Source organism: Aethalodelphis obliquidens, unplaced genomic scaffold (genome assembly GCF_003676395.1).
Source record: "Aethalodelphis obliquidens isolate GAN/ISIS:26980383/991018 unplaced genomic scaffold, ASM367639v1 scaffold90, whole genome shotgun sequence".
Taxonomy (NCBI): domain Eukaryota; kingdom Metazoa; phylum Chordata; class Mammalia; order Artiodactyla; family Delphinidae; genus Aethalodelphis; species Aethalodelphis obliquidens.
The window spans coordinates 5368753-5390774 of record NW_020838034.1 but is presented as its reverse complement, the minus strand read 5'-3'; the positions used below and the strand labels follow the sequence as shown (position 1 = coordinate 5390774).

General features: G+C 50.5%; 1 protein-coding gene across 3 annotated transcripts; it reads right to left on the bottom strand.

The window, feature by feature from the left end:
- Positions 1–6979: 6979 nt before the first annotated feature.
- Positions 6980–22010, bottom strand: NCSTN (nicastrin). Of its 3 annotated transcripts, none has more exons than XM_027095320.1 (17): positions 21816–22010; positions 20474–20578; positions 16381–16504; positions 15828–15949; positions 15258–15403; positions 14356–14506; positions 13952–14061; positions 13540–13692; positions 12763–12867; positions 12502–12579; positions 11462–11634; positions 9887–9989; positions 9677–9772; positions 9283–9370; positions 8863–9017; positions 8411–8623; positions 6980–7782 (listed from the first exon to the last, which is right to left on the bottom strand). In XM_027095320.1, the coding sequence occupies exons 1-17, from the start codon at positions 21898–21900 to the stop codon at positions 7660–7662; spliced, it is 2130 nt and encodes a 709-aa protein (XP_026951121.1). In that variant the 5' UTR covers positions 21901–22010; the 3' UTR covers positions 6980–7659. The 3 variants fall into 3 exon arrangements, with proteins under 3 accessions (XP_026951121.1, XP_026951123.1, XP_026951122.1); XM_027095321.1 differs by lacking the exon at positions 6980–7782 and adding an exon at positions 7968–8300; XM_027095322.1 differs by lacking the exons at positions 16381–16504; positions 21816–22010 and having other exon boundaries at positions 7349–7782; positions 20474–20581.
- Between the last annotated feature and the right edge of the window lie 12 nt (positions 22011–22022).

Below are 22022 nucleotides of genomic sequence, written 5' to 3'. Positions count from 1 at the left end.
CACCAGCCCCTTTGCCAGGCTGCCTGTGGCTACTGCTCAGGCCCCTGCCCTTGTCACCCTGGGACTCAATCACCCCACACCCTCTTATCCCAGCCTCCAGCCTCCCACCTACCCAATCACCAGGGGAAGAGTGGGGTCAGATTCCTGACACAGACCCTACAAGGAGTTTTTCTAGGCTGGCTGGCGCAACCTGACCCACTGGGAATTGGGGGCTCTCAGGAGGAAAGAGGTAAAGGCTAAAAGGAGCAGGATACAGGAGTGCGGGGAGAGGAGGAACCAGGGTTGGATGGACACTGGGGGAGGAGGGCAGGGCACCCAGGCAGGCTTCAAGCATGCTGGGGCATCAAATGAGCAATAAGAAAACTAGCTGCAAAATCATATGCAAATGAGCATTGATTAAGTTCACATCAATAGCTCAGCTGCCTCCAGCCTGTGTGTGCTGTGCATGCGTGTCTGAGTGTGTGAGTGTGTGTGTGTGAGTGTGTGTGTGTGTGTGTGTGTGTGTGTGTGTGTGTGTGGTGTGTGTGAGATACAGGCTGGCAGGAGCAGGGAGCAAGGGAAGCACAGAGGCAGTGGGCTACATTTCCGTATCTGAAGTTCTCTTCCCCACTCAGCTGTTGAATGTCTTCGTTGAACCTCTGTGAATATCGAGAAGGAACCATGGCTGGGAGGACTGCAGAGACGGCTACACTGCTACAGTGAAGAAAGCTTTGTCGGCTGTGTGACCTTGGATGAGTAACTCAACCTCTTGAGCCTTAACCTTCCTTCTCTGTAAAATGGGATTAAATATAGCTGCCGCTTAGGTTGCCACGGAGATTAAGCGAGATAATGCACGTAATGGGTCTGGACCTTAGTAGGAGCACAGTCCACCTGCAGGCTTTTGGAAGCATTTGCCATTTCCCTGTTGCCGATCAACCTTTTCTGGGCTTTCTCCAGGGTAAGGCATTCCCTAAGGGGAGTCCTGTAATTCTTCCCCAAGCTCCCCCACCCCCAGGTCTGGGAGGTGCCAACTCCCACCTGGGCAGGCCCAGACAGGTGCCCAGGCGCCAGCAGATTGGCTGAGCTGGAGGGGAAAGGAGGCTTGAGGAGGGGGGCTGGGGGGCAGGGGATCAGGTGGCATCTCAGTTCTTGCATCATCATTGCCATGGTGCTGATTAAAAACCAATCTCTACCTAATGAGCCCCCAGCAACAACAATCCTACCTCCCCCACCCTCTTGCCCTCCACCTCATCCAAGAAAATTGGGAGACAGAGAGACTCAGGAGAGAGGGCCATGGAGGAGAGGAGAGATACGGAACAAATGGAAGATGGAGAAGAAGCAGAGGAAATGAAGGGGGAGACGTGGGGAGATGTCGAGACACACACAGAGAGGAACAAGATGAGAAAAAAGAGTCATGAGGTTACAGACATGGGGAAGATACAGAGAAATGGGAAGACTCGTTACGGTGAGATGGAGACGTAGGGGAGACAGAGAGATAGAGGAGAGAAGATGGGAGCAGAATTGCCAGGTTGCCAAGGCTTTGTGGAAGATTCGGGGATGCAAGATACAGGGGGATAGAGACATGGGGAGAGACATGAAAAGAGGAGATGGTTAGGGAGACACAGACCTGGGTGAATTATGGACGTGGAGAAAACATGGATATTCAGGGATGGACAGGTACTGATACTGGGAGAGGGTCCTGAGGGAAGCCCCAACACAGGGTGGAGATACACAGACATGTGGGAAGCAGAGTGCAGACAGTTGTGAGGAAACAAAAAAATACTGGAGACAGGGAGACAAGGAGGGGAGACACGACAAACAGCTATAGAGATGAGGGACTGTTACTGAAATGGGGAGGCCTGGTTCCCCAAGGGTGAGACATTGAGAAAAACAGAAACAGAACCTGGAGAGACCGTAGAAGCAGAAGGGAACCTTGGTGGGGTGGAGATGGGAGAGAGAAACCAAATCCTTGCTCCCGGCCTCCCTCCTTTTAGGCAGTTGGGCTCAGATACTTCAACCCTGCAACCTCCATCCTTGAAGCGCTCAGCCCAGGCTGTGCCCAGTGCAAGCTGAGGGTTGATGGTACATGGGGGTGGGAGAGTGCTCTGGGACCACCCCTGTCTGCCTCCTCTGCATCTGTCATTCCAGGGTCCTGGACTCTGGGGCCCCCAGCCCCAGTGTTCACTCAGGGATTCAGTTTTTGCACCTAGGGGGTGTAGCTAAAAAGGACATAGTGTATGATAAAGAGGAGGAGCTAAAAGCATGGCGTGGTGGGAAGAACTACTAATTCTACTGAACTTGGGGCCAGTAGACCTGGGTCCGAGTCCTGGTGACCTTGGACACATCATTAACCGTTTTCTTTCGGCTGCGCAGCCTTGTGGGATCTTAGTTCCCCAACCAGGGATCAAACCCAGGCCCTCGGCAGCAAAAGCATGAAGTCCCAACCACTGGACCACCAGGGGATCCCCTGGACATATCATTAACCTTGACTGAACCTATTTTGTCATCTGTGAAATGGGAAAAATATTGCCTTCCTTGTAGGGCTTTTGTCCCACCGTGCGTGGGAAAGTGCTAGGTACCCCAAACCCTTACATTTGTGCAGTGATTCAAAGGTGGCAAGAAATCGTCCATGCGTGTATATGAGGCATGGTGATTGAGGGAGGCTGGGGAGAGCTCTGAGGTCAACTCAGGTTGCCGGCAGCTCCAGGCCCCGCGGGGGGAGGAGAACCCTGGGAGTTGTGTTGGGGTCTTTGCTGTAAGCAGGGCAGGAAGATGCGGAGGGGGTGGGAGGATGAGTGGGGCTCTGTGGTTTATTGTTATTTTGCATTTGATAGGTGTTCAATTTTTCAGATTGTTACTCCCCATCTTTTTTCATCGCCACACTGCCTGCCTGTGAGTTAGATGGTGGGGGAGTGAGGTTGGGATGTAGGGAAGACATGGGGGCAGGGGGCCTGGTCCTTGAGAGTGGGGGCAGGGCCTGGAGGAGCTGGGAAGCCGTGGGTTTGGCAGGAGAGGGGGTGACATATGTGGGGAGCCCTGGGGACCCAACCAGGCAAGCGGCTGGCAGAGAGAGCAGACGGCATTAACCCTCACTGTGCCACACTGTGTGACCCGTCCTGGGAGTGGCCCGGGGCAGGGGTGTTATCATGTGTGTTCTGGGTCACAGGAGCTCCTGGGCAGGATCTGTTATGATCCTGGGAAGCGGTGGCTCGTCTTGGGTCTTCTTCCCTCTTTGAAGTTCCCTCCTTGTCTGCTTCCACGTGTTCTCCCTCAGTCTGTCTTTCCCTGTCTCCACCTCTCTGTGCCTCTAGGTGACAGCGGGTCTCCACAATCTGTCCCCTTCTCTGCCTCCAGCCCTGCTGGAAGCCCCTTTTCAGCGCCAGGCCCTGAGCCCTCTCTCACCCCCGGCCCCCTAGGCCTTGTCGCCTTTGTCTCCTAAGGCAGCCTCTCCTTTCTTCTCTCCTCTCTGCTCACCTCTCCCCAGCTCCAAGCCCATCCCAATCTCATTAGGCCTCCTCCGACCACTGCCCCCCCACCTCTCCTCCTCCCTCCCCCATCCATCTGTCTTCCCCGAAGCCCTCCTCTTTGTGTCCACCCATCTGTCACCACCAGCTCTGGGCCCACTCCCCCCACTCCCGCAGCACACCCGCCTGGCCTCTCTCCCCTCAGGCTCAGCTCCCTCAGAGCACTCCCAGCCTCCTTCCCTCCTTCAGCCCATCAAGGATTGCCTACTTCCACTTGCCCTTCACTCATTTATTCTTTTTCCAGATACCCTCTTTCATCTCTGTTGTTCCTTTTTCCCCTCCAGTTTCTCTAACTCTTCCTCAGTTGATGGGGGGAGAGACAGGGGACTCTAGGGTCCTGGCCCCCAGCCCCTGAGCAGCCAGCCAGCCGGAGCCAGAGGTTGGTAAGATTTACTCACAGTTGCATCATCTCCTCAAGCCTCCTGAGATGCCCCCTCCGCTCCTGTCCCATGTTATTCTGGTTGGGAACAGGGGCTCCAGCTGCCCTTCTCAACAACAGGAGTGTGCCAACCCCTCTACCTTCTGAGTGTGGGACTCAGAAAGGAATCAAAAGCTGACCTGAGGCCCACATGGACCCTGACCTTCCAAGGCTCTTTGCTTCCCAAACTCCCACCAACCCAACAACTCCCACCAAGATTTTTTGAGGATGGGATGCTGAGTTTCAGGATGGCTTTTCTATCACATTATGCCACTACCCGTAGTCTACTGTCCCCGGGTTAGAGGGCAATCAGTGCCCCCCAGGCCTCCCTCTCCAGTGGGAGAACTTTCTAACTACCTTCAAAAGCTCATGAATTGGCCAACCCTTCAAGCCATCCGCTGCCCTGAGGGGTTTAGGATGAAAGGGAGAAGGGAAGAGAGGCTGACTGTCAGAGCAGGGCGGGGCCTCAGACAGCAGCCTCCTCTGACTCCACTTTGTGCAAATGAGAACACTGCGGCCCAGAGAGGGGAGTGCCCTTTCCAAAGTCACACAGAGCATTAGAGGCACTCCAGAAAATCTGGTCCTGAGCTCTTCCCACAACAACATGAAGCTTCTCCTTACTGGCCCCACCCAAAGCAAACCCTCCATCCTTTGAACTCGGGTAGAACCTTTTTATAGCACTGATTTTGCATGGAACATATGCTGCCTGGTCTGGTTATTTATCTCATGTCATGGCCCATCCAGCCATCTAGACTCTGGATCCTAAGTCTCTAAGGGAAGGTGCTATATCTCATAACCTTTTACGATGCTGGGACAGAGTGCCCTGCCTGTAGTCAGGCTCCATAAATGTTTATTACCACTGTAGCTACCAGTGCAGATATAAGAAATGTTCCAGTCTCTGCTCTAATATGCTGTGTAACCTTGAGCAAGCCACGTCACTCCTCTGGGCTACTGTTTCCCCCATCTATCAAATGAGTTAGGCCATACACACAATTTCTCAGGGCTTATCATATGGTCCCTGGAAGAAACAAAGTCATCTTGAAAAAGGTGGAATCTTGGTACAGAACACCAGACTCTGGGTGAAAATTATCTCCTCCCAGGATGTGCCTCTGGGATGTGGGAGACAGAAAAGAGTAAACCCTTTACTCAGAGAAGCTGGGAAAGAGAAACCAGCTAATAGAAAAGCCTTCGGTGCTAGTCTCGAGGGACCAGGTGTCACAAGAGGTAGAGACAGGACAGACTGGGTCCTGGAGCAGGGTGGTCTGTTATTCAACAGTCCACGGGGGTTGGGTGGAAGAGAAGGTGCCCGTGAGAACTAGCAGTGAGTAGGATTAGGGAGGGAGGGAAGCCCTGTGGGCAAAGGAGGAGCTGGAAAATGACAAATTTCAGGTGGCACAGAGGTAAGCAGGGCCTGGAGCAAGCAGGAAGAGGGAGGCTAACAAGTTAAGTCTGTGGCCCTAAGATGCTGCTAGCCAATCGCATGCGGTCTCCAGGACACAGGAGGTGGCTGGGGAGGAGTTAGACTGTGGTCTCAGAAAGAGGGCCCCAATGGGTTATCTGGGGGTCTATTGCCCCTTCCATGGAGCCTGGTCTCCTCAGGAGACATGTTTTTTGGTTTTGTAATTTCTTTTTTGGGGGGGAGGGGGAGGTAGGGGTAGCATGGAAGGCGGAAGACAAGCTGGTGCTGAAGATTCCTCCCCAGGAGGAGAGCGGAGGACAGAAAACCCTACATCCTGTACCCTTCTCTTGCCCACCCCATCCACTGATTTTGCCTAACTCTCTGCTTCCCTGTTCAGCCCTCTCACTGGTTCTCAGCCACTTCCTCGCTTCCAGAAGCTGCCAGCAGGATGAGGGAGCTTAGCGCTCTGTCCACTGGGAGACCTGTTGGCCGAGGGAGGCATGGAGTGGGCTCAGGCGATGGTGGCAGCTGTGCTCAACCCCCGCCAGCACAGTGCACAGCTTCTCCAGCTCAAACTGGGAGGGGTGTGGTGGAGGGGAAGCAGCGGGGTATAGTTCCACACCCCAGAATCCCAAACATGCCCCCTGAGGGAACTTGGAGAGAAACCTCGAGAAAAATCACCTCCTCTCAGCAGGATTTGAAAAGGTAGTCTAATCAGGAAACTAAGAGGAGTGCTTGGGACTCTGAAAATGGCCAGGTCTTTTCCACCTCTGCTGTCTTCAGGCACGTTGCAGACAGGCCCTTGGCCAGCAGCTAGCGGAGAAGGCTGGCTTCAGGCGCCACTCCCACCGGTTCGCGTCCCCCCTCAGTTGACTCAGCCCCTGCCCATCATCTAGCAGTTCTGCTATCCTCCAGAATTCTGCCTCTGTGAAGACCCAGGGAATGAGAGTATCTCCAAAGAGCAGAGATTCCCTTTCTAGAAGGGTCCAAAACTACCCGTTTTGGTCTACCAAACGCCCACTGACAGCACAAACCGCTTAGCGTGCCACCCAAGGGCCTTTGTGACCTGGCCCCAGCCTGCCTGCGGATCCTCACGGCTCGGGAACACTGAACAACCTACCATTCTCAAGCGTGAGCCATGCCTTTTCTTGGCTCGATGCTTCCACACCTGGTGAGCTCTAAATCACCACCCAAGTGCCTCCTCCTCTCTGCAGCCTTTCTAAATGCCACCCCCACTGCCCTGAACCCCTCCATGTGCTACCAAAGCACTCTGGAGAGGCTGCAATTTCTCCACTTACTACACCTAGTTGTGAGTGTATGTTTCTCCCTTTAGCCCAAATGTGAGCTACTCAAGGGTCAAGGCTGCTGTATTCCCTTCATCTCTGGACCCCAGCCCGGGCCTCAGATAAGGAGAGAAATGTCTGTCGAATACAAAGTGGGAAGAAACCGTGCTAATGTCGCTCTTGTAGAGGGAAACTGGGATTCCAGGGCTCCACAAGGAACCCTTCTGCCAGAACTTCCACTGTTGTTGACAGAGCCTTACTACTTGGGCTCTCTGGGGACTCAGAAGAGAGCATGTGAGGTTACGATTCCACGACTTCAATCTGGGATCACTGAACAAGGGGGCTCAGGAAGAATAACAGGTAATGGTACAGGACATGTGGGAGAGTCTGTTTTAATGAGACTCGTTATTTATATATTTGTATACATGTACACGTACACACACAAAAAGAAAAAAGAAAACAAAAATAGATATTACAGCTTAATAAAAATTACAACTGAGCACTGTGGGCTGGAGGTGGGATACCCACCCAGCAGCACACCCACCCTGACGTGCCATCTAAGGGCCTTGAGACGGGACAGCAGGAGGGAGACAGGAGGCTCAGCCCACAGATGGCTCCTGTCCTCCTCAGGGCTTCCTTGCACTTTGTTCCTGGCATTCACCCCTTCATGTCCTTCCTGGTCAGGAAGGGGGCGAGGGGCGGGGAGCAGAAGGAGGTATAAGGTGGGACGGAAAAACAAGAGGGATCCTGAAGAAGGGAAAGTTAGGGTAGGTAGCCAGGAGTCAAAACAGGAGCAAGAAGCTTCTATTTGTCATCCCAGGATTTGGCAGGGGTGAGGAAGAAGACACAGGGAAGGGGAGATGGGAAGGGGAAGATGGGGGCGGCAGGTAACTCGTTTCTCTCTCACTGTCTCTTTTGGGCAGTTCCACTTTATGTTAATGTCAGTCCGAGCCAGGCCCAGAGAGGTTCCAGTGACAAACTAGTGGTTTATGTCCCAGTGGGATAGATGATCTAGGAAGTGAACTGCAGAGCTGGCAGGAAAAGCTGGGGTCCTCTTCAGTAAGACACAGATCCTGGTTCCCGGGGAGCAATGAAAAGGACATCGGCTTTGGCATTGATGCAGTAGGTGACGACAAGAGAGAAGACGAGGACGCCGAAGCCCACCATCAGGGTGATAAACTGCAGGAGGGGGTGGGCAGGGAAGGAGAAAGGTGCTCTCAGAACTCAGTGTAGTTGTGGGTAACTGCTCGGGGCTGGGAGCCAGGGCACTGGAACTCCAGAGCTGGCTCCAAGCACCAAGTACTGAGCAATCATAGGCAACGTCTCCCCATTTGAAAAGAGGAGTAAAGTACCTCTGTCCTTGCTTCTGCCTTTTTTACTTAGATTTTAAGCATCCAGAAGGTAGGGCCCACGACTTTGATTCTCTTGTGGCCAATTACGTGACTGACTCACTTGTGACAGGTGCTCAGTAAGTTATTAGATTGACTCGTCCTAGCGATGGCTCGTGGACATACCGGATGGGAGTGGAGCTGCGGAAGGGCTACATAGGGTCCACAGGGGAAGGCATATCTCTTTGGGTCTCCATGGGAACATATGTCCAGAATGAACACATACGTAAACTATCAGTGAAGACAAGCTTCCTAATGGCGCATGCTGGCTGACCAGGGACAGATTTGCAGCAGGTTTTTGTGGCAAATCTGGGGCAAATGGGAGATGGAAGGGGGTAAGAGACAAGAGGCAATAAAAAGAGGTCAAATAGACCTCTGCCACCTCCCCCACGCCCCACCCTCCCCAACCCGTGTCTCACCTCCAGCTCTTTGCTGGCTATCAGAAATATCCGGGCGCGGATGTCTTTCCAGCGGCTCTCAGTCCATGTAGAGTATTCAGTAGAGCCCCACTGCTTCAATTCGAAGGCAGGGGACAAGGCCCTGGCGAGTCGTGCCGTGGAACGCACACACCGGGGACGCCGGTCTGTCTCATTGGAATTCAAAGGGCCCTGAACCCAAGCGTACTCGTACAGCTGCACAGAAGACAGGCCACAGCAAACGGGCTGACAGGATCCTCTCCCTCTCACTCCCTTTACCCTCTAGATGGTCCGTTTTTACCCAGGTTACTGCCTCTTCAATACTCAAGTTCAAAGGGCTGCAACCCTCCACCTCTCCTTCCCAATCTCTTGGGTCCAATTGGGCCTAGGAGATCCACCAACTTTCTCAAGGGAAGGGGACCCTTGGGGCGCCTCCAATGTCCACTACCACTCACATCCTTGTTTTCAGTGGGGACTTTACTCGGATCCTGGCACTGCTCTCGGGTAAGGTCGATCACCTTGCCAGTCAAATTTGCCAAGGCATACTGTACAACGTAAGTGGTGTTGGTGGGGCTGGAGACGGCGATGTAATGCTGAAGAGGCCCGTCACCTGACCAGATACCACAAGGGAAGGGAGGATTTGGTGGGTGGAAGGTGGGGTGCAGATGGGCAGGGATAGGAAGAGCCCAGGGACAGGCAGGAGCCAGAGAGGAGAAAGTTAAGAGAAAACGATCCAACAGATATCAGGAGGAAAAAAAGGAAAACAGGGGGTAAAGAAAATAGGAAAAAGGAGAAAGGAAAGATTAAATCAAAATGATGACTTTTTCTCTATCCCTTCCCTTCGTTAAGGGTCCCATCGCACACCAGGTGCTTACCCAAGTAGGACCTTAGGTCCGGTCTGAGGATAGACTGGAACCACGAGTTGTTGGCTCTAACCAGGAACCCATAGAGCAGGCGGGTAACCTAGGATTGGGACAGGGAGAAGAGAGACCCCTGTGACTTGGAGCCCAAGGAAAGAATTATTAGTGGAGATCCAGTCATGGGGTAGGAACCAGACTGGCCAGACACTGGGGTTGGGGAGACGGTGGCTGGTCACAGGATGCAGATGAGGCTCACCCGAGAGCTCTCTGGGGCATCAGTGATCCTCACCTGCACATCCAGGGCCACTGAATGCCAAGGTTTGGGAAACTAGGCAAGGGACCAGGATAAAGGATGGGGTAGCCTGCTGTGTAAACAGACAGAAAGGAGCCAGGGCCCACTTGCTCTTACCGTTTGGGGATCAGCCTGAATGGTGTCGCTGAAGTTGGTTCCTCCTGCGAGCTGGTACAGTGCACGTCCCAGCACCGTGGCCACACCTGCCAGAGCCTGTAGTAGGTGAGGAGGTGGCTGAATGGCCCAGGTTCTCTGACCTCCAACACGAACATGCTAGCCGTCTGCACTGTGTTCCCCACGCTCCCACCCAGCCCGGGTGGGTGCTACCTTGGCAGTATCTGTCACAAAGTTCAGGTCCTCTTCAGGGCTCTGTCCTTCAGGGTAGGTCACATTAATGTTCTCAGCAGTGTCGTAAATGCTCTGGTAATAGCTGCCAGGAAAGCCAGCATGAGCCTTGGCTGCACTCAGCCAGGGCCCTGCCCTTTCCTCCCTCAACTGTCCCTTCTGCAGGAACTTGGGATCTCAGTTTTCCTCATACAGGGAGGAGGGAAGAGAGAAAATCAGGATTCCACATTGAAAAGGCGTAGAGAATGGCGAAGTAGGAGTGAGCGTGGGAGTGCTTAAATACAAAGACTCGCCTGACCGACAAGATAGAAAAGGTAAATAAGATCACAATGCAGGAACCGTTCCTTCCTGGGAGATCTTTAAACGTAAGAGACACTTCCGTGTCATTTGGGTCGGAGATACAGGAGGGTGGCTAAGACGACTCTCAGAGAACCCTGCCATACGTTATCAGAGCAATCATATGATTGTTTCAATGTACATTCATACTGAAGGTGGCTGGGAGTAGAGGGGGACGAGCAGGTCTGTCCACAAATATGTAACACTACACTGGGTCAAGCCACCCTGATGCTCCTTGGGAAGCCCCAAGACAGATCTTAGAAGAGAAGCTAAGAGGAGAGCGCTCCCAGCCTCTACCATCACTGAATGCCTGCCCCCCACAGAATCAAGTCAGCCTCACGGCCAAGTCCAACATATGTTCAAATGATGAATCACCCCTCACCACAAAGTGATACAGAAGACAGGTTTGGAGAAGAGAGCTGACCCTATGTATCAGAACCGTCACCGCCCTAAATAAATGAGAAGGTGCTACTGGGTGGGGGCTGGAGAACCAGAGCTTATGCATTTTTACTCAGAAACTCACTTGGCCTGTTTTGAGAAGGGAAGGAAGGCTGGGGGCTTAGCAATCCAGCCTGAGTCAAGTCCCCTGTTACCCTAGGCCTCAAGTTAGGGGCAGTTTAGAGGTGCCTAGGACCAGGAGAGAGGTGATTACCAGGGCCTCATCCTTTATTGCTGGAGCCCCCTCAGCTGTAGGGACATTTTTACACTGACACTGAACCACGCGCACTTACCACATGGCAAGAACATGTTACATTTCACAGAGTATGAGTACTGTCTGCGGCACCCTTGGGCGGGCCATAGGCACCCTTGGGCGGGTCATAGAGAGCAGGGACAGCTCTCTGTGCTCCAGCCAAAGAACCTCCAACATCATTCCGCCGCGCGTTTGAGATGATGCCCTCTGCTGGCAGCCCTGGGGAACTCAGGCCCCTGGAGAGCTTTGGAGAGGTGGAACCACAAATGAGGAGGATTGTGCTAGGAAAGGGCTCAGGGTGAGGACTGTTTCCTAAGATGAAATGTCAAGTCAAACGCGGGGACCAGGTTAGATGTGAAAAAGACACTGAGCAAAGAACACAGGTTGACCTGAGATTTTGGTGAGGGTCGTGTGGGGACAGGGGCGAGCAGTGATCTCTCTTGACACAGAGACATTTCTCTCTATGGACCTCTGGCTGCAGAACAGATTCTCTTTGGGAACAAAGAGGATGCAGGCTAGGTGACTCTTACTGGTTTTGGAAGACAGCAGAGTGGTCAGCAAGAACAACGCCAGAGATGTTTTGAACTCGAAGAAATCGCTGCAGAGAAGATGGTGGGAGAGGCTGGGACCGATTCAGCCTCCTGAGGACTACAGTAGGGACGCCAGCACTGCTCTTCTCCAGGGTGGTCAGGAGCTCCTCCACCTGGGGGATGAGGGGCATTAGCTGATGGGATGCACTGGGGAGAGGAAGCAGGAAGGGTCTCTCTTAGACCTGAAACACTCTCTACTTCAAGTCCCCAATCTGTTGAGCAGCCTTAAATTCTCCTAGATCTAAATCCTTCAAGCCTTTTGGGATCAAGGCTCTCTGAATTTTCCTGCAGCTCCCACCATCCTGTTTAACTTACGGCACAGAGAAGTAAGAGGCCTGTGGGTTCTTTTTTTTCATATTTACAGGTAAACCCCACTGTCCTCAGGACACTGTCTTATCCTCAGCTGATGTTTTACTTATTATTTGCTGTGTAGAACTGGAGGAGCAAAAACTAATACAAAACAATGCTGAATGCCACACCAGTAGTCCACTCTGTAAGGGCTGTAAGAAGCCAGAGCAGGGATGACACTGAAGCTGGCATGGCAGGAAGAGGACCTCAGGGAAAAAAACAGACCTATTTTGAGGGAGAGAGGGTCTTGAACAAGGAGTGAGGAAAGTGGAAGACAGTTTGGGTAGGGAGTCTTACACAGCCAGGATGAGGAAGGGCAGGCAGGACAGCTGGGTCCCTGGGGCAGCAGGAGAGAAAGGAGCCACTCACATCCTGTCCTTAATGGGCAGTGATAGTTCACTAGGCACCGAATGATCAGAGGACCATCCATCCCAGGGAACCAGTGACAGGAGCTGAACTCATGGTTTTTCCCGGGGAGCTGTAACAGCCGGGTGTTCACCCTTTGGCCAACACCCAACCTAAGGTCCTGTTTTACAGGCCCCGGAGGCTGGTGCGGATAGGGCCAGGGCGAGAGGGTGCCCATATTCTGAGCTGTTGAAAGGGGAAGTGAGGGGAAGAGATGCTCAGATTACCTGGTTCTGTACAGTTTCATTTTTCTGAGACATGGGGTCTGTGTGCATCCAAAGCTCTAGGGAATTTCTTAAGGCCACCTGAGGGGAAGATGAAGAAGCAACATTTATAATTAGTCTCCCATTCTGGCCCATATCGGGGAGAAAAGAGTGGGATCAGAAGTCAAGGGAAGAGGTGGTGGCACCTGCAGTGGGTACAAGAGAACAGCAGAGGTGAAGCTTTAGGAGGTAGGAAGGAAAGGGTGGAGGATACATGCTGCACACCTGTCCCAGCTCCACGAATGAGTCAATGTTCTCTAACTGCACAGGAAACTTGCCATTTTTCATATCGTAGACCATTCTTGAGCTGCCAATGTAGTCAAAAGTTTCCTGAGGGATGGAGATGGGTGGGAAAGGGAACAGAGATTCCAAAGTGTTAGGGCAGTCTCAGTGCCTTGGGGCCAGATCATCAAAGCTGTAGTTACAAAGGTTACTGTCTGTGTCATCTCAACTGCTGTCCAGCTTAGTCATGTGACTCTGCCCTCCTCCCTAGCCCAGCTCCCAGCTGTGGCTATGCCTCACATGTATGTGTCACAGGACTTCTCGAGCCCAGATGTGGGGAGAGCAGCCTAAGTGGAGGCCCAAGGCAAACATCAGCTGCTAACCGTCTGCTTTTTGCTTCTCCCCCACCTCGGCCGACTGAGCCACGGCTGCTGTTCCCTTACCCTAGGGCCAGTCTGTGGTGGCAGTGGGGAGAGGCAGGAGCCTCAGGGCTCCTGGGTGGAGGTGGCAGGGAAAGGGTCCAGAGAATGTAAAAGAATGTTTCAAATAGACCGTATCCGTGGGGGAGTGAGGGAGTTGGCAGTATACCAATTCCAGGTCAGGGTGCAAAGGCTTCCTACAGTGGGGGAATCTGAAAGGGAGACACACATAGACACATCTAGAAGCTCTCTGGTGAATGACAATTAAGTCAAGTGCTGAGATCTTCCCCAAACAATGGCCACTCCCATCTTTACCACCCGCTCCTTCCCAGCCATCCCACCCCAGCCAAAGAGCCCTCACCCCTTGGAAGAAGACAAACATGACATTGCGGGGCAGGGTGGTCACATCGGGCGCCTTCTGCAGAGCTTCAGCTGCAGCCAGCTGAGTGACGAAGGAGGCAACAGCACTTTCAGCCCCTGGGGCCACATTCCAGAAAAAGGAACGACTGTCCAGCTGGGCACGGCAGACAAGGCAGGGGAGGTACACTTTGAAAATGGAAATTCGGGGCAGGCCCCAATCCCCCTCTCCTGTTCTGGCCAAGAAAATATTCATGTCCTGCGGCGATGGCTAGAACCCCAGAGTCCCACAGCCCAGATCCCTCTCTGTCTGAGGCTCCCCACTGTAGCAACTCAGACACCTCATATGCCCAAAACAGGCCTGCCTGCCCTTTCTGTGCCAGCCCCACTCATCCTGATCAGGGGCCAACACTCACCCGGGTGGCAGCCACCACAACCTTGTCATCGGGCTCCAACGTCTCAGAGGTATTTACAGGCTTAAGCATGCTCCATACGTTGTAGTCGGACAGGGGGTCACAGACGATTTCTGAGCAGGACACAGACAGTGAGAGATCAACAGGTAAGGGAGAAGGTAGCTACAGAGAAGGCCCAGAAGACCTCTCTGTAAGTCATTTTCTGTCTCCACTCTTCCACGTTGGTTTCTCTGCCACCGTCCACTTCTGGGACAAGCTGCCTCGATTGTGTAGAACTGTTTCCACTTCTCCCACCCAGTGCTCCCTACCTGTGCCCACTCTATCTCAATAGTGGTCTCACCCACATTCCCTGGCCTGACCCCTCCTCCCCACCCCAGGGCACCCAGCTCGCCTCGGACCTGTCCTACCTGGGTTGATGCTGAAGGAGCTCTGGATGAAGCTGCGTCGCATGCAGGTGACGGTACTGATGACGGCGTGCATGTGTGAAAAGAGCTGCATGGCACACAGTGGGAAGGCCGGTGCTGAGCCGTTCTGACTCAGGTTGTGATCGCGGTAGCACTACAAGGGGAGATGAACCCTGATGAGGCAGCTAGCTGTGGAGTCCATCCCATAACTCCCAGAAGGAGGAGGGCCCAGCTCCATTCCCACATCTGTCCCTGAGCTAAGTTGTCCTGGTACAACCACAGGAGCTATAAGGTCAAAGAGAAAAACTCACCAAGAGGTGCCAAGGGGCACAGAGTCAATGACTTAGTTGGGGCAGATGAAATTACCCTATACCAACAGCCTGCCCCAATTCGGAGCTTCAGCCACTGTTCCTAACGTGATTTGCTCTAAAGAGCACCAAATTGAGAGATGAAAAATGAAATTCAAGATGTTTGCACATCAACTCACCATGTAACTTTGGACAAATCTCTTAACTGCTCTATGTATCAAAATTAGAGAACATTAGATTAGAATTAGAGAACATTAGAGCTAAAAAGAATTTCAGAAATTACTGAATTGAATCTCTCAATTTCTAGTCCAATGCTCTTTCTTACCACACTAAGGGTTCTTAACCAGGACTCTATACCTTATCTCATATTAAGTATATTTTATGTTTTCTTCCAGTCTAAATGTTATATTTAATGCTATAATTTCAGGCAGGAGAGAAGACAGGGGAATGTGAGAAAAATAAACCTCTTGGCTCTTCCTGGAGCAACTGTTTTTCAGAGGGTGTACTAGCAGAATAAGACTCTCTCTAAACAGGAGAAGAGCCTAAAAAATAATTCTCTTTCTAAGTGGAATTGCTAGGAGCTGGCAGAGTCATTACCTGCTTAATGACATTGGTTTCATTTTCATCTTCAAGAAGGAAGATGGGGAAACTGAAGTCTTCATAAGCCAAGCCATCGCCCAGGGGGTTCCATGCTATCTCTCTGCAGTGAGCAAACTCTGGCCCATAGGAGTTGGAGTAAACACCTGAAAGGGAGGACAGGGGATAGGATGTTGGGACACCAAGGACTCAGGGACCAGGTAAGGAAGGTGGGCTAGGATATCATAGGATTGGGACTAAGAGTTCTGAAGGAGGCGGTGACTCAAAGCAAGTATCAACCTATCACCACGTACAGTAAAACAGACACTGGTATCAGGGAGCCCTAAGCTGGGCAGTCAGGGATCTGAGCATGTGACAAAAAGGGAGGATGGAAGGTAAGCAGAAGAAAGGTGAGCAAGAGAGAGAAGGGATGAGTGGTAAAGACAAAGAAACGAATCTTCTGTTTGAGTCAGTTGCTCACACTATACACAGACAGACGCACACCTCTTCCCAAGCCCTCCAAGATGTGAGAATGAAGCAACAATGAGCTTTGGGTGACAGCAGGCTCCCCTGATCCCTTGGGGCTCTTACCAAACCCATCATTGGGACACTGCACACTAGGAGAGAAGCCTGAGGCAGGACTGGGCTTGGCTAAAGACACTGCAAGACCAGCAATTCGGCTGGTTCTCCCCTTCAGCTTCTCCATCAGATTCCTGGAATAGGGTGACAATGCCATGAACAAAGGCAGGAAGCTTATCAGGCAGCCCGACATCCTGCCCCCTAGGATGGAAACAAATGGGGAGTTAGGGGAATCAACACTGTCGACTCATTTCTTGTCTTTTCGGTCTCTTAGCTTCTGAGTGAGAACCATGACCTGATCTGAACTCAGGGCTTAATCTCATCTACGCTGTCTCTGTGCACCCCTTCTTCCTCCCTGGGGTCCGTATTCAACTAGAGCTCTACTTACAAGGTCACCGAGACGATTCCTTTTAATGGCCCATCTTTTCTTCAGAGGATCACTCCACCCCCTGCCCTGATCGGACCAGGGCAGCCAAGGGAAGTTTTCACTCACAAGTGTGAGGACTGTTGACTGACACTTCCGCTCTCTGGATGCATTTCCTCAGCAGGAACACAGAGTTCTTACCTGGTAAAGAGCGTGCCCTCCAGCAGGACCACATAAGGGGGGTTAGGGCCATCGGTCAACACCCACTGTAGGTCTTCTTCCTTCTGTACTACGTGGATAACCCCTGTGTCCCCACTAACGGAAGCTGCCAGAACAGAATGGGACAAATTAAAGCACCCACAGCTGACCATTCTGACTTTGCTTCACTGACTCTGCAGATCATTTATGCCCCCCACAAAATGTCACAAGACATTGCGTAATGCAGCCAACTCTGGACTGTAACTGAAAGGCTGAATTGCCCTGGCTCCATTTGAAGGCTACTAGGAGGGAATGGAGGACAAAAGAGGCCCGAAGTCTACTCATTAGAGGCCTTGTTTGTTAAATGTCAGAAAGGCTCGACGATCTTCATTTCCTTGCCCTCTTCCCTCAACCTCATTTAGCCACATATACAAGATTCTGTAACAGCAGACACCAAAGTCTTTACACATGCATTTTCTCCATGAAATGGCAGGATCTAGATCTCAAGCTTAGAGTTCTAGCACTGAATCTTCCTTTGTGAAAACATATGTGTAGATTTCCTTGACCTCATAGCCTCCTTGGATCTCCATTCCTTTGCCCTATTTGGAAATGACTTTACTTGCTTTTGGCCAGTTTTGGGAAAGGTTAATCAAGAAGTTCAAGGAGTTCTGTAGAATAGTTTCCCAAACGATGGGCCTTGAATAGATGAGGTGTGCTGATATCGAGTCCTCTCATTGCTGGGGACCGAGGGTTTCCAAAAACCCTACACTGGTCACCCCAGGCCAGGAGCAGACCCATCCATTACCCCAGGATGCTCTACAAATATCATTTGCTTTTATTTTAAACATTTGTTTATTTATTTGGTTGCACCTGGTCTCAGTTGTGGCAGGCAGGCTCGTTAGTTGCGGCATGCACGTGGGATCTAGTTCCCTGACCAGGAATCGAAACTGGGCCCCCTACATTGGGAGCTCAGAGTCTTAACCACTGCACCGCCAGGGAAGTCCCAAATAACATTTTCTATATGTTTCATGACAAAGACTGGAAGGCACCGCTCTAGAGGCTGGACAATCCAGTCCAGAATGACTTGAGTTCTATGTAGCAATACCCTCAAGTCCCTAGTGATCCATGTAGACATCCTAGGGTCTCCCCACAAGTTTTCTCCCCACTCAAAACTGGATGTGTTACTCATAAATTGTTTTAGAGCAGTACTTCTCAACCCTGGCCACATATCAGAATCACTTTGGAGTTTTAAAAAATAGAGATGCTTGTGCTTTACCTCAGATCTACTCAATTTAAATCTCTAAAGGTGAGACCCAAGCATGTGTAATTTCAAAACACATCACATGGTCCTTTAGTAGGCATGAGAATTATGGCTCTAAACCAAGACACTGGAATACTTGTAACTTGCAAGAGACAAAAACCACAGATACTTTTCAGACTGCCAGCTACGAAGAATTTTTCTCCCATGGGATCTGGTAAAACCTAGATATAGAAGCAGGTCCCCAACATTCAACTAAGTCATATATAGCAAATACTTCAGAAGTTCATGTTGATAGTGATAAAACATAGAGGAAAATCAGAATCTGGAATAACTCTGGTAAAGATTTAGCTACCAAATGGCAGTTCTAAGTAAAACAGCAGACAACAGTGCGTGCCACAGCATTTAAAACACAAGAAAAGGAAAAGCTCATCTGGCAGATAAAAAATATGTAACTTCAGCTCCAAGGAGGACAGGAAGAAGACAAGCTATAACACAGGCCTGAAAAAACCTGGATTGGACACTGGGTTCCCACTGGTGACTGTGTAGTCTTAAATAACTTATTTACTTTCTCTGGTCCTTCAATGAGGAGGAGATTTTCCACCCCTATTCATCTCATACTGTAGGAAAAGAGTAAAAAAGGAAAGAAAGGAAGGAAAGGAAAGAAAGCTACAGGTAGCCCCTTATGAACACTTTTAAAAGGGTCCAACAGAAATAGAGCATCAGAATCAGAAAATCAAATCTAGGTCTTTCTCTCCAAATTTAAGCGGGTGTAGCTTGCTCAGGATGGACAGATATGAAGTAAGACTGAGAAATAAGTATGTTGAAAAGGAACCAAGATCTTAATGAGGAAGTGTCCAGAGTCCAGCCCCACTGTGTTGGCACCAGGCTTTATCTCTAGAGGCTACTGCTTTGCTTCCCACAGGGCTGCTCTAAGAACATGCAGCAGAATGACTCATTCCCAAAGGGGATATCTTAGAGCTCAGCTTCAGGAGGATGTGGGCCTAGCCTTTTGCACTAGACTGGGGTTCCAGCAAGACCAGCAGTCTGATCTCAGCCCACACTGGACCTGGCTCCCTTCTACTCACAAATCTAGTTTAAGAACAAAGTCCAGGGACCTCCCTGGTGGTCCAGTGGTGAAGAATCCGCCTTCCAATGCAGGGGACGCGGGGTCGATACCTGCTCAGGGAACTAAGATCCCACATGCCGCGGGGCAACTAAGCCCATGCGCCACAACTACTGAGCTCACACACCTCAACAAGAGAGCCCACGTGCCTCAAACTACCGAGCCCACGTGCTCTGGAGCCCACATGCCTTGGAGGCTGCACGCCACAACTAGAGAAGAGAAAACCCGCAGGCCACAACTAGAGAGAAGCCTGTGCGCCACAACAAAGACCTGACGTGGCCAAAAAAATAAATAAAATACATAAATAAAATAAATAAATATTAAAAAACAAAACAAAACAAGGTCCAACAAAAATTTAATTTGGGGGCTTCCCTGGTGGTGCAGTGGTTGAGAGTCCACCTGCTGATGCAGTGGACACGGGCTCGTGCCCCGGTCCGGGAAGATCCCACATGCCGCGAAGTGGCTGGGCCTGTGAACCATCGCCGCTGAGCCCGCACGTCCGGAGCCTGTGCTCCGCAACGGGAGAGGCCACAACAGTGAGAGGCCCGCGTACCACAAAAAAAAAAAAAAAAAAAAAAAAAAAAAATTAATTTGGGACTGTTTGGAACCAGTTAACCTACTCCCAGTATTTCCTGTAGTAAGGATATGGACAATTAATGTAGAGTATAGCTAGGGGAAGGATGGCTAGAAAACTAGTAATTGCCACCTTGAGCAAGTCCTTCACTTCCCACTGTCTACTTTTCTCCAACCAAACTGGAAGGTTTCAGACAATCACACAGTCCTGCTGAGACCACACTCAGCATCATCAATAAACACCTATTAAAGGCAGTCTGACTTTCAGTTTTGTGCACTTATATTCTAACCATTTTTACAGGAGTAAATAAATTCGGAGGTAACCAATTTGATGACGAAGAAGTCAAGATCTGACTCTAAGTTTCCTGCATCCCTGCAAAACTACATTCTGACAAAGCTACTATCCACAGAACAAAATCTGAAGATAACAGGTTAAGCAGCAAAGGAACTAGAGATTCAGGCTTCAGATTACAACTTTTTTCCCTCTCATAGTTTTATAACCGTACCACATTGACAGGGTAGCCTGTCTTGGAACACATTTACAAAACATAAAGACAAATCTAAATCCTTTACTATTTCCTTTTGTAACTATTTGGTTTCTCGATGCCTTCTTCTTCAAAGAGTTCACTGCCTTAAGGAAGCCCATTTTGGTTCCAAAAAGAGCATTCAGAGTGCAGGTGATGAGTGGACTTCACAGAATAAGAGGCTTTTACTCCTTACAAAAGACTATAACTTTCTATCTAACCAACTGGGTGGTTAAGAGTCCTGGTTTAGAACTTAGACCACTGGGGCTCAAAGCCAAGCTTCATCACTTAATAGCAGAATGATCTTGGAAAAGTTATTCAACTTCACTAAGACTCAGTTTCATCATTTGTAAAATGGGGGTAATAACAGGACCTACTTATGGGGTTGCTGTGATGGTTAAATGAGATGTACATGTAAGAACCTTGTATGCAGCATTTCCTAAATGTTTGCTCTTATTAACTATCTCACCTGGTTTGACAAATGGTTCTCTATCACCTACTAACCACACCGCCTAATTTGTGTGCTACGACTCCCAAGCAGGACTTGGATTATTATACCTAGGGCACAGACTGAAATATCAATGGCCACGAACACAAATCCCAACCTCAACTCACACTGGCAGCCAATCTGATGAGTAGCGTTGAGCAGACGGACACAGGGAGCTGTTTTATTTAAGGGGATGTAGATCTTCTTCTCCACTGAGTTTCCTTCACACAAACCTGATCAGAAGATAAAAAGTATAAGAAGAAATTGAGAGACAATGGTACTAGCCTTCATCATGTCACAAATTTGTTGTATGGCTTGAGTATATCATACTTTCTAAAATGGGACTAATGTCTATTCTTCTCACCTCCTGGGCACATTATTGGAACAAATAAATGCACCCAGCTATGTACCACAAAGAGTTACTACAAATCATAAAGCAACTGACATTGAAGCTAAAAGACAAAAAACTTGATTTGTCAAAGGAAAGGTATTTAACCTCAGGTGTACCTGCTTCTGGTTGCATGGACAACCACACTTCTGCTTTTCTCTTCTGTATGTACATGACTAATTAGTTAATAAATGGGTGCCAGTCTAAGAATATAGATCACAACAGCAAAAAAATCTTCTTGAGACGTTTTTCCAGGGGTCTGAATGGAACTGGGAGAGAAAACTTATGCCAAACACACTGTCAGTTAATCTAACATCAGTAAGTCATTTCTGTGTGCCCACAGTGTGAGGCAGCTAGTTTCTCCTTTGGGGATTTTTAAAACAAACAATCTCAATTTGGGGGAAGATATCGTCGTGGTTATAAACAGGCATGTTTGTATTTTAGGGCTTGACCAACTAGAAAGCCATATACCAGAAAATAAATGGGTGTAAGCAACACCTGTGCACATTATAAATGGCTAAAGTTTCTTGAGTCATTATTTCACGGCATAGACAGTTAAGAGAACTAATATCTTACCTTAGTTTCACTTTATTGATGGGACAAACTGAGGTGAAGGACAGGGACGCGGGTTTACAGTGGCATAACAGAGAAAGAAATAAGGCATTTACCTTCCTAAGCGCCGCAATGCACCCACAGAACCAAGCGCGTTTATCTTAAAAGTCTAAACGCACTGGGAAGAAAGCTGAACGCTAACTAACACCTGTCCTTTCTGATTGTGCGTGGGGTGGCTGGGGCCGTGGGGGAAACGAGATACCCGGACAAAGTAAGAGAAAGTGAGGCTGGAAGTCCAGGAAGAGGCCTGGAGGAGGAAATTGGTCTACACGACGTGCCGCGGGGGAGAAGGGACCTTCAGGTCCAGGCAAAGGGGGAACTTCTGTCGTGGGAACGAAAGAGAAAGAGGATTTACAGGGTGGGGGGACGGAGGGGCGGCGGGGACCAGAAGGGAGACGGCAGCGCTCGGGCCGGCCAGATCCGGAGGATTCTTCTTACAAACTGGAGCTCACGGGCGGGGTAGGTCTCACCTGCCAGTAGGACGCAGAAAGACACAAGGCGAAGGAGACTCCGACTTCCCAGGTCGGCCACATAGCCGCCGCCATCTGTGGCCATCTTGCGTCTCGGTTGAGCGGAAGCCTTGGTTCCCTCCTTGTCCGGCAGTGGCCTCTCTAGGCCAACAATGGCGCCGCCTCTGTGGCCCGGAGCTCCTGGGGCCGGAAGTTCGTGTCTGGGGA

Coding starts and splice junctions, on each gene's coding strand:
- NCSTN (XM_027095320.1), bottom strand. CDS start 21,900: ATGGCCACAGATGGCGGCGGCTATGTGGCCGACCTGGGAAGTCGGAGT. Junction 9,773..9,886: donor TTGTGACAGATACTGCCAAG/GTAGCACCCACC, acceptor CACCTACTACAG/GCTCTGGCAGGTGTGGCCAC. Junction 9,018..9,282: donor GGACCTAAGGTCCTACTTGG/GTAAGCACCTGG, acceptor GTATCTGGTCAG/GTGACGGGCCTCTTCAGCAT.